This window comes from Arachis ipaensis, chromosome B06 (genome assembly GCF_000816755.2).
Source record: "Arachis ipaensis cultivar K30076 chromosome B06, Araip1.1, whole genome shotgun sequence".
Taxonomy (NCBI): Eukaryota; Viridiplantae; Streptophyta; class Magnoliopsida; order Fabales; family Fabaceae; genus Arachis; species Arachis ipaensis.
This window is the reverse complement of record NC_029790.2, coordinates 9310160-9321533: the sequence shown is the minus strand read 5'-3', so window position 1 is coordinate 9321533 and position 11374 is coordinate 9310160. Positions and strand designations below refer to the sequence as shown.

The 11374-nt window shown below is 36.7% G+C and overlaps 1 protein-coding gene across 2 annotated transcripts; it reads right to left on the bottom strand.

Annotated features, from left to right (window-relative positions):
- Positions 456 to 4392, bottom strand: LOC107646067 (DEAD-box ATP-dependent RNA helicase 24). 2 transcript variants are annotated; one of them, XM_016350258.2, is made up of 5 exons: positions 3508 to 4391; positions 2096 to 3324; positions 1397 to 1436; positions 753 to 1164; positions 456 to 645 (listed from the first exon to the last, which is right to left on the bottom strand). In XM_016350258.2, exons 1-5 carry the CDS (start codon positions 4118 to 4120, stop codon positions 600 to 602), a joined length of 2340 nt encoding a protein of 779 aa, XP_016205744.1. In that variant the 5' UTR covers positions 4121 to 4391; the 3' UTR covers positions 456 to 599. The 2 variants fall into 2 exon arrangements, 1 of the variants encoding a protein (XP_016205744.1); XR_002348287.1 differs by lacking the exon at positions 1397 to 1436 and having other exon boundaries at positions 3508 to 4392.

Genomic DNA, 11374 nt, shown 5'->3' with positions numbered 1-11374 from the left:
CTGTCTGCATTTCCTAAAAATTAAATTTAATTTATTTATATTATAAATAGCTTTACATATTATGAACCTATTAAATATTAAAATTTCAAAAAAACAGTCTACACATGCACATAAATTTTAATATTTAACAGACCTACGTTGTTTGTTGTTTATTAATCACTTCTAATTTTTTTTTTGTTTTTACCAAAGATAGGAGACTCGAACCGCAACCTCTTAATTGAGTATGGAGAGACTATGCCATTTGAGCTATTACTCATTGGCATTAATCACTTCTAATTAAAAAATAAAAAACGTGGTGCATAATTGTGGTGTATCGTACAAAACTTCCCTTCCTAGTTCCTAGTAGTAGTAGCTAGTAGCCTAGTAGCATTAATTGATCAATGTAATCGTTGACATGCATTCGGCTCTCTCGCTCTGCAAAACTCTCGTCTAAAATAGAAAATTGAAAACGACAATAAAACCGAACAGAGCAACCTTTCTATAATTTAGGCTAAAAGCATTGAGAAATTATTATTTATACAAATAAAATCATATCAAGACTCGACCTACAAATATAGAAACATTGATACACTTGAGAGTGATGTCACTCAAATAAGAAACTACCTATCCCAGCCTGATGGCCTCCTCCTTTCTCTGGGTTTAGAGCTGCAGCACAAGTTATACAAGAGCTCTATCAGCAACCAAATCGTTTCAACATGTTGCAATTCAGAGAAAGATAAAAATTCAAAAACTTAGCTTCGAAAACTACTAACCTGTTTGAGTTGTTCTGAGCAGGGTTTACACCGGAATTTGGGCCACCGGAGTTTACTGCTGCTATAGCAGGACTGGGTGAAGCAGCATTATTATGAGAAGTTATATCCCCGCCAATTGATCCACCAGATACAAAACCGCGAAGTGCAGGTCTCTTATTTGCAGCCATACTTGTATTGTTAGTATATCCTTGATTTTGGGAGTTAGAGGAAGCAGCAACAAAGCTACTCCGAAACTGTGACATCATTCCTGTTCGTAAAGAATTTACAGCAGCAGAGCGGCTCGGAGGGGTGTTAGATGAAGCACTGTTGGACTCGGGATTATATCCAATACCAAGGCCAAAATCAACTCCACGCACACCCCGGCCACCGCCACCACCACCACCACCTCCTCTCCCTTTGCCTTTTTTCCCACCTGTGCACAATACACAACACGTTCAGATAATATAGATTATTTAATCAAACAACTACCGACATCAAGGTCCTACTGTGTTAAGGTGGAAAATAATGCAGCTTATGACAAGTGCATAGAGTGGTACGTTGCAAGAAAATCACATCACCAATTTTTTTTTTTTAATAATTTTGTCTGCTCAGCAAATCTGTTATTGTCCCATAGACATAATATAATGCAAAGTATTATCTCATACCTCCTTTTCTTGCATCACGTTTTGACCTGAACCTCCCATCCTATTAAAATACAAGACAACAGCTATCAAATAAAATCATGACACAGGTGCAATCTGAACTTTTAAACAGCATCTTCAACATTAAGAACCAGATTAAAAGGTTTCAAACAGAGAGTTTAAAAACAAAGAACAATAATATGAGAAAAAATAAATATATTACTATAGGAGCCAAGCACTTCCAAGATTACTAGAGTATCTCCATAGAGTTAATAAGTAATAAATATGGCTAAGAGAATTGATATATTCTTCTCCACATGTTCAATATTTAAGTAAGACAGTTTTTCAGGATTCAAATTTCAATATAACAATCCAAGTAGCTGCAATGAAGAAGTTATAATGAGAAAATTAACAATATATATTTTACTACACATTTGTTAACTCCTTAACCTCTTAACAAAATACTCCAAGAAGAATCACTCGTAGAACTCTGTTAGTTAAAATTAATTATGGGCATCAAAGTAGTGGTATTATATCAAAAACACATGCAGTGAACCAACAAAATATACAAGAATGTCATAAATAGGAGAGCCTACAGAATCTTTCAATGATATGAACCAACAGCAAAATTACAAACTATTGGCAAAATATTTGAACAGCATGACAAATTGTATAAACACCAAGGTATAAAATATTGTTGAAACAATTAAGGGATATAATAACCTTCATAGCAAGATCCATCAACTCCATGGATACATTCTGACCAGCAGCAATCAAGCTATTAACCAGTTCGCCAGCAAAGCGTGCTTCTTTTTGAGTTATAAGAGTGTATGCAACCCCATCCTTGTCACCAGCACGGCCTGTTCTCCCAATCCGATGGACATGCATATCCATATCTTTTGCAATATCAAAGTTCACCACAGATTTAATTGACTTGATATCAAGACCACGAGCAGCAACATCAGTTGCAATAAGCACATGGTAGACACCAGCTTTAAACTTCTGCAAAGTTTCCATGCGAGACGCTTGATCTTTATCACCATGCAGGGCAGCAACTTTAAAGCCTCTCTGAGCCAATTGTGATTCAATTTCATCCACAGTAGCCTTCTTGGAAGCAAATACTAGGACATCACCTTGATCGATCATCTCGGGCAACTTCTCCAAAAGCCAAGGCAATTTTTCAGCATCAGAAGGAATTACATGGACAACTTGAGTAATGTCTTCATTTGCCATTCCCACCTCCCCAACTGTTACTCTAACAGGATCACTAAGGATCTCTCTAGCCAACTTTTCAACTTTACGAGGCATTGTCGCAGAAAAAAGTAAAGTCTGGCGATCCGGCCTAATCTGACCAACAATGGACCTTACTTGTGGCTCAAATCCAAGATCAAACATCCGGTCAGCCTCATCAAGCACCAGGTAAGTTGCTCTAGTCATTGTCAATGCCTTCATTTTTAGCATGTCTATCAACCTCCCAGGGGTGGCAACTACTATCTCACAACCTGCCTTGAGTTCTTTGAACTGTTCAAGTTTTGACATTCCACCATAGACAGCAGACACACGTATACCATATGCTTTTGCAAATTTCTTGGACTCAAGATATATCTGATGTGCCAATTCTCTTGTAGGTGCGCATATAACTCCTATAGGACCCTCTTCCTTCTGAAGCTCAGGCTGATCCATGATATGCACAATCATAGGAAGCACAAAAGCAGCAGTTTTTCCAGAACCAGTTTTTGCAATGCCAATGATATCTCTACCGGAAAGAATAACTGGTAAAGCTTGGCACTGTATAGACGTTGGTTTCTCATAACCTTGTTTCTTTATAGCACCCATAATTTGCTGAGAGAACCCACAGTCCTCAAATGTCTTTATTGGCTTAGGCACATCAAATCCCGACACACGAATAGCCAAACTCTTCCGGTATTCAGTGACATCTTGCTCACTCATACCTGAAGGGGAAAATCTCAGTTAACTCGCAGGACACACCTCAATGCCACCCTCTTCCGTTATAATTATTACTACTTTTTAACATTAACAATTATGCAAATAGAGTTTGGTTTTAGCCATTAAAGCATCATAAAATATAAGCTAACAAGTAATACATTATCGATATAATTAGGGTCCGGAATTACCTGAAATTGAAGGTGCCTCCTCATAGAAATCCTTATTGAAGGGCTCATAATCAATAGAACTGTGATCAAGTGCAGGAATGGGTTCGATCTTCTTCTTGTCAAGAACTATAGGATTATCATCAGAATCATACTCTATCATACCGGCATCCACAGCCTTAGCAGCAGCATAAACCTCTTCATCAGAATCGTAGCCAGCGTGCAGAGCCTCCGAGGCCAACGTCAACCCTAGGTCCTTCTTCGCCCTCAAGAAGCTCTCCATTGGATCATCCTCCTCATCGTCCTTGTACCTGTCCTCCGCCTTCTCCTTTGGCTTCGGAGGCACCGCCGTCCTCATCTCTTCGTGAATCCCTTCCATGAAGGCGTCGAGCGGATCGATTTCCTCGTCGCCACCATTATTGCCACCTCCGCCATCGCCGGCAGCTTTGTTGTCGTTTCCGGCGGCGTCGTTGTCGTCGTAATCGATGTTGTCGAGGTCGGTGTCCTCGTAATTGTCGTGGCCGTGGCGTGAAGAGGGAGGGACGTAGAGGCGCTGAGGAGCTTGGGATCGCTCGAAGTTGTAGGTGGATTGGCGGTTTATGCCGAAACCGTCAAATCCGAACTTCCTCTTCGACATGGTTTCGATTTGTTGCAGAAAAGAAACGCAGAGGATGACAAAACCCTAGCTGAGCTTCCGGGAAGCTGAAGAAGATGATGCAGGAAAAAAAATAATAATAAATAGTGTATAATAATAATGAGAAGAAAATTAGGTTTGTGAGAAATGGAATTTGGCGGGTTCGAGTGTTTGCATAGTGAGTATTGAAGCAGCGAGGAGTGAAGGGTCGGTGTGTGGGGTGGAAGTTGGAACCAGCAATTTGGGGCACCAATTCCTGGTTAAGGAAAAGAGGTGATGATTGAATAGGGGTCGACAGTTTGGTTGGTTTGTACCCGAAATAATTGAAGCCCAAACAAAACTTGGCAGGCCTAGACCAGGACAAAGTAGGCCCATATCAAAGAATTGCTACTCACATCCAAAGAATCGAGGCGAGTGTTGCAATATGGATAACGATCTAATAAACACCCATGATTTATTCCTCCAATCAAAATTATTTCGGCGGTTCAATCTTTAATGATACACGGTATAAATTTTTTAAAACTTCAAAAAATTAACTTTATACGTGTATAAATAGGCACATATATGTTGTAAAATAAATAAATAAAGAAGAGAAATAATTATAAAATATAAAAATATAAATATACTTGTATCTTGTAATGTATATAAAATAAAAGTGAAAGTAGAAAACACAAGTATTAATATTAGCCAATAATAATCTAATTATAATAAGAATAATTAATGTATCTATATATTAAAGGAGAGAGAAATGTTAGCAGTGTAAAAGAAGAGTATTATAGTAAAAGAGGAGAGGAATACTTTATTGCTGTGTAATATCAACGAAGGTTTAACCTCCTTTTATAGGCATATAGAAGGAATATTTTTCAACCTTCATTAATTTTATTCTCTCTTGAGAATGTAATCCTCATATAGGAAATGGGCATCCACGTGCCATACTTATCACAACACTCCCCCTTGGATGAGCATTTAGGATTATTGCCTCGTTAAAACCTTACTAAAGAAAAATCTAGTGGGAAAAAATCTTAGTGAAGAAAAAAGAGTACAATATCCTTTGTGATGGGGTTGCCTCATTAAAAACCTTATCAAGAAAAACCCAATAGGAAAAAAACCTGACCAAGGAAAAAAGAGTATAGTCTCCCCCTCTTGCCGACATCATTTAATGTCTCGAAATCGGCGCATCCCAATCTCATGTACCAATCTTTCAAAGGAGGATTTTGGGAGTGACTTTGTGAATAAATCTGCCAGATTGTCACTTGAACGGATCTCTTGGATATCAATTGTCCCTTGATTTTGAAGATCATGAGTAAAGAAGAATTTTGGAGAAATATGCTTTGTTCTATCACCTTTGATGTATCCACCCTTAAGTTGAGCAATGCATGCTGTATTATCTTCAAACAGGACAGTTGGAGCTATCTTATGATCAATCAGTCCACATGATGACAAAATATATTGAATCAAACTCCTCAGCCAAAAACACTCGCGACTAGCTTCATGAATCGCCAGTATTTCAGCATGATTAGAGGAGGTTGCTGCTATCGTTTGTTTTGTGGACCTCCATGATATAGCTGTATCACCATATGTGAATACGTATCCTGTTTGTGATCTTCCTTTATGTGGATCAGACAAGTATCCGGCATCTGCATAGCCAACTAGTTGTGACTTGGATCTATATGGATAAAACAATCCCATATCAACCGTTTCATGAAGATATCGAAAGATTTGCTTGATTCCACTCCAATGTCTTCTAGTTGGAGAGGAACTATACCTTGCTAGTAAATTCACCACGAATGATATGTCAGGTCGCGTATTATTAGCAAGATACATTAGTGCTCCAATGGAACTAAGATATGGTACTTCAGGACCAAGGATATCTTCATTTTCTTCTTTAGGACGAAATTGATCCTTCTCCACATCCAAAGATCTTACGATCATTGGGGTACTCAAGGGATGTGACTTATCCATATAAAATCTCTTCAAGATCTTTTCTGTGTATGTTGTTTGATGAATAAAGATCCCATTTTTTATATGCTCGATCTGCAGGTCGAGACAAAATTTAGTCCTTCCAAGATCTTTCATCTCAAACTCTTCTTTTAGAGTTTTTATTATTGTTGGAATCTCTTCAGGAGTCCCAATGATATTTAAATCATCAACGTACACAGCAATAATAATGAATCCAAATGTAGTTTTCTTTATGAAAATACATGGACAGATATCATCATTCTTCAATCCATTTTTGGCCAGATAATCAGTAAGACGATTATACAACATTCGTCCAGATTGATTCAGACCATATAAAGATCTTTGCAATTTGACTGAGTATAACCCTTGCGAATATTCATTGGATGGTTTAGATATCTTTAGTCCTTCAGGGACTTTCATATAGATATCCCGATCTAATGAGCCGTATAAATAGGCTATTACCACATCCATTAAATGCATATGCAGTTTATGATATGCAGATAAACTGACCAAATAACGTCTTCTTCCCATTTTGGCCAATTATTTCTTTGTCGACATTCTTCGACTGATCTTGGCTCAAGATCCTTACTTTCATGCATGATATTTAATGCCACATTATATGCAAATATTTCATTGACAATTGTCTTATTTCGGTCCCATTCTCTCCTGTAAAGACATAATTTATCGAGATCTCATCATTTTCACAATTTTCAAGTACCTGAACGTCTTCTGGCGTTAAAATTATATCAGAATTTTGGACAACTGCTGGTGTCTTTACTGTGTCTTTTTCAACAGGAATAGTATTTACCTCTTTTCTCTTTCGAGGATTTTTATCTTTGGAATCGACAGGCCTGCCACGCTTCTGGCGTGTATTTGCTTCAGTGGCTATTTGTCCTACTGGGACATCAATTCGAATTGGGGCATTTTTTGCCCTGCCACGCTTCTGGCGTGAATTTTCTTTAGTGGCTACTTGTCCTACTGGATATCAATTCGAATTGGGGCATTTTCCACTGGTATATAAGATTTGGTTATCCTCTTTGTATCAAAAATGCATCAGGCAATTCATTTGCTATTCTTTGCAAATGTATAATCTTTTGAACTTCTAGTTCACATTGCCCTGATCGAGGATCTAAATGCATCAACGATGATGCATTCCAATTAAGTTCCTTTTCAGGAAGCTTATTCTCTCCTCCTAATGTTGAAAATTTTGATTCATCAAAATGACTATCTGCAAATCTAACTTTAAATACATTTCCAGTTTGTATCTCAAGATATCTCACTATAGAGGGAGAATCATATCCAACATATATCCCCAATTTTTTTGGGGTCCCATTTTGGTGCGATTAGGTGGTGCAATGGGAACATATATCGCACACCCAAATATTCTTAAATGGGAAACATTTGGCTGCTGGCCAAAAGCTAGTTGCATAGGAGAGAACTGATGGTAACTCGTTAGCTTCAAATGAATAAGTGCTGCGGCATGTAAAATAGCATGCCCCAAACCGAAGTTGGGAGATTCGTTCTCATAAGTAAGGGTCTAGCAATCAATTGGAGGCGTTTAATAAGTGATTCTGCTAACCCATTTTGTGTGTGAACATAAGCTACTGGATGTTCAACACTTATTCCATTAGCCATACAATAAGCATCAAAAGCTTGGGAAGTAAATTCACCAGCATTATCAAGACGAATTGCTTTGATTGTATTTTATAGAAATTGTACTTTTAATTGAATAATTTGAGCCAGTAATCTCGCAAACGCTAGGTTGCGAGAAGATAATAAGTACACATGTGACCATCTCGAAGATGCGTCTATTAGGATCATAAGATATCTAAAAGATCCACATGGTGGATGAATAGGTCCACATATATAACCTTGAATCCTTTCTAGGAATTCAGGAAACTCAAATCCAATCTTTACTGGTGATGACCTCAAAAATAACTTCCCTTGAGAACATGCAGCACAACAAAATTCACTAGATTTAAGAATCTTCTGGTTCTTTAGTGATTGTCCATGAGAGTTTTCAATAATTCTCCTCATCATAGTTGTTCGCGGATGACCCAATCTATCATGCCAAGTTATGAATTCATTTGGGCTAGTAAACTTCTGGTTTACAATGGCATGTGGTTCAATTGCACTAATCTTGGTATAATACAATCCAGATGAAAGTGAGGGTAACTTTTCTAATATAACCTTTTTATTTAAATCATGAGTTGTAATACATAAATACTCATGATTTTTCTTATTCATTATCTCAACATGATATCCATTTCGACGAATATATTTGAAACTCAACAAGTTCCTCAGGGACTTGGTAGATAATAGTGCATTATTTATTATAAATTTTGTTCCTCCAGGAAATAAAATTATAGCTCTTCCGGAGCCTTCTATCACATTGCTCGAGCCAATAATAGTATTAACATACTCTTCTTTTGGCACAAGATGGGTAAAATATATATCACTTTTAAGAATAGTGTGCGAACTTGCACTATCCGCAAGGCAAATATCTTCAGAATATGTCCTTGCCATTTTTCTTCAAAAAAAAAATAATAATAATAATAAAATGAGTAAAAATACATGCACAGTAAAATTATTCACATGAATTCTTAACAAACACACATATTAAACTATTTCATCATTGATCAAATGGCCAATATTTCCTTCAAGATCCTCAAAGAAATTAGATACATCATAATGAGTGGTGGAATTTTCATAATTTGAAACAAAATTTGTTTCCTTTTCTTTGTTATCCTTTTTCAAGGATGCTTAATAAAGATCAAACAAGGTGCCTTGGGGTACGACAGGTACGTAACCAATGACCATTTCCACCACAACGGAAGCATTTATCCTCAATTGGTATACTTTGCCCATTATTTCTTTCTTTATCCCACTTCTGGTGAGATCTTTCTTGTGAACATAATTTCTTTTCCTTCCATAATTTTTCTTGTTATCAAAATCTTGTCATTTACTTCTTCTGGGGTTAATTGCCGCATTTACTTCAGGAAATGGGGCGGCGCCAACTGGGCGCACTTCATGATTCCTTAAAAGTAACTCATTGTTGCGTTCAGCAACAAAAAAGTAAGAAATTAACTTAGAATATTTTTAAATTTTTTTTCTCGATACTGCTGCTGCAGGAGCACATTCGAGACATGGAAGGTCAAGAAAGTTTTCCGTAACATATCGGGCTTGAGGAAGTATCATATAATTGTACCTTTTTTCAAAGTCTTTCCACAGATCTGCAGGATCTTTTAATGTGGGATATTCATTTTTTAATCATACGTCAACATGACGACGAAGAAAAATCATGGCTTTGGCTTAATGGTATCTTCAAGATCCATTAAATCAAGATGGATTTTAACATCTAGTATCCATGCTAAATAATTATTTCCAGATATATCAAGAGCATTAAATTCAAGATGAGAGAGCTTCAACATAATAAAATTTTGTTACCTGGAGTCTTCCTAAAATTTCGTTAGAGCTTCGTGCTGATAACGTGTTGTAAAATAAATAAATAAATAAGAGAAATAATTATAAAATATAGAAATATAAATATGCTCGTATCTCACTATAATGTAAGAAATTTATCTATTCACTTAATATTATATGATGTAATGTATATAAAATAAAAGTGAAAGTAGAAAACACAAGTATTAATATTAGCCAATAATAATCTAATTATAATAAGAATAATTAATGTATCTATATATTAAAGGAGAGAGAAATGTTAGCAGTGTAGAAGAAAAGTATTATAGTAAAAGAGAAGAGGAATGCTTTATTGCTGTGTAATATCAACGAAGGCTTAACCTCCTTTTATAGGCATATAGAAGAAATATTTTTCAACCTTCATTAATTTCATTCTCTCTTGAGAATGTAATCCTCATATAGGAAATGGGCATCCACATCCCATACTTATCACAACAATATACAGATATATAATATGTGTTGTTCTTTTTTATTTATTTATTAAGACTTAAATATATTGATTCTAATATAGTTATAAATTAAAGTGGCATTATTTAAATTTAAAATTGACAGTAAAAATTTTTATTTTAACCCATTCAAAAGGTTATACATAATATGTAACAATTTTAAATTAAATTATTAGGTATAGTTTTAAAAGATAAATAATACTACAATTTCTATTTTTGATAATAATGTCATTTCATATATAATTTACATTGTATATTTGTATGAATTCATAAAAAAAGAGCAATAATATCAAAATAGAAATGATGATATTTATTCTTTAATTTTAACAGGTAATCAAATATTCAAAATTTATTACTTTTTATTATCAATTAACTATTAATATTTAAAAGTATAGATTAAAATATATTATTCGATTATTAAACAAAAGAAATTTAGTTAATGGCTAAAAATAATAACAAAAAATAATAAATTCTGATGATTCTCTATTATTTTTTCTAATAATTATTTCCATATTTTTAAAATAACTATCAATTATACGTATGTGTGTATCCACCAAAAAGAACAAATGCTACGATATTTCGGTTTAATTAACAAGTATAGGTTATTATATGCTGTTAGAAATAATAATAATAATAATAATAATAATAATAATAATAATAACCAATGGCGACTTTGGGATCTCTGCTGATGGAAGTAACTTCGTCTCTGCTGCAGTTTCAGGATCTCTATTACTGGCTGTTGTGGAATGACCGATAGCGACCATGGGCCTGGTGGTGTGGGCAACGAGGGGGTGCCGGAGCTGGGGTTGGCGTGACTGGTGGCAACTAGGGGACTGGTGGCGACGAGGGGGTGAAAGTGCTGGGATTGGTGGTTCGACTGCGAGTGAGGGTGCGGGGGTTGGCGGATATCACTGGTAAGGATCGACTGCGGGCGAGTGGTGGTGGAATGGAGGCGGTGATGGGGTAGAAGTGGCTTCGGCGGTGTGGGTGGGAATGGGTGGTGGGAATGATTCAGCTTGTAAAGTGGTGGGGGTGGCAAGGGCGGTGGGGTGGCAGTGATGGGGTGGAAGTAGCTTCCGTCTCTGCTGCAGTTTCAGGATCTCTATTACTGGCTGTTGTGGAATAATCGATGGCGACTATGAGCCTGGTGGTGTGGGCAACAAGGGGGTGCCGGAGCTGGGTTGGCGTGACTGGTGGCGACGAGGGGGTGAAAGTGTTGGGGTTGGTGGTTCGATTGCGGGTGAGGGTGCGGGGGTTGGCGGATATCGGATCGACTGCGGGCGAGTGGTGGTGGAATGGAGGCGGTGATGGGGTAGAAGTGGCTTCGGCGGTGTGGGTGGGAATGGGTGGTGGGAATGATTCAGCTTGTAAA

Coding starts and splice junctions, on each gene's coding strand:
- LOC107646067 (XM_016350258.2), bottom strand. CDS start 4,120: ATGTCGAAGAGGAAGTTCGGATTTGACGGTTTCGGCATAAACCGCCAA. Junction 3,325..3,507: donor GGAGGCACCTTCAATTTCAG/GTAATTCCGGAC, acceptor TTTCCCCTTCAG/GTATGAGTGAGCAAGATGTC. Junction 1,165..1,396: donor ACGTGATGCAAGAAAAGGAG/GTATGAGATAAT, acceptor TATTGTGCACAG/GTGGGAAAAAAGGCAAAGGG.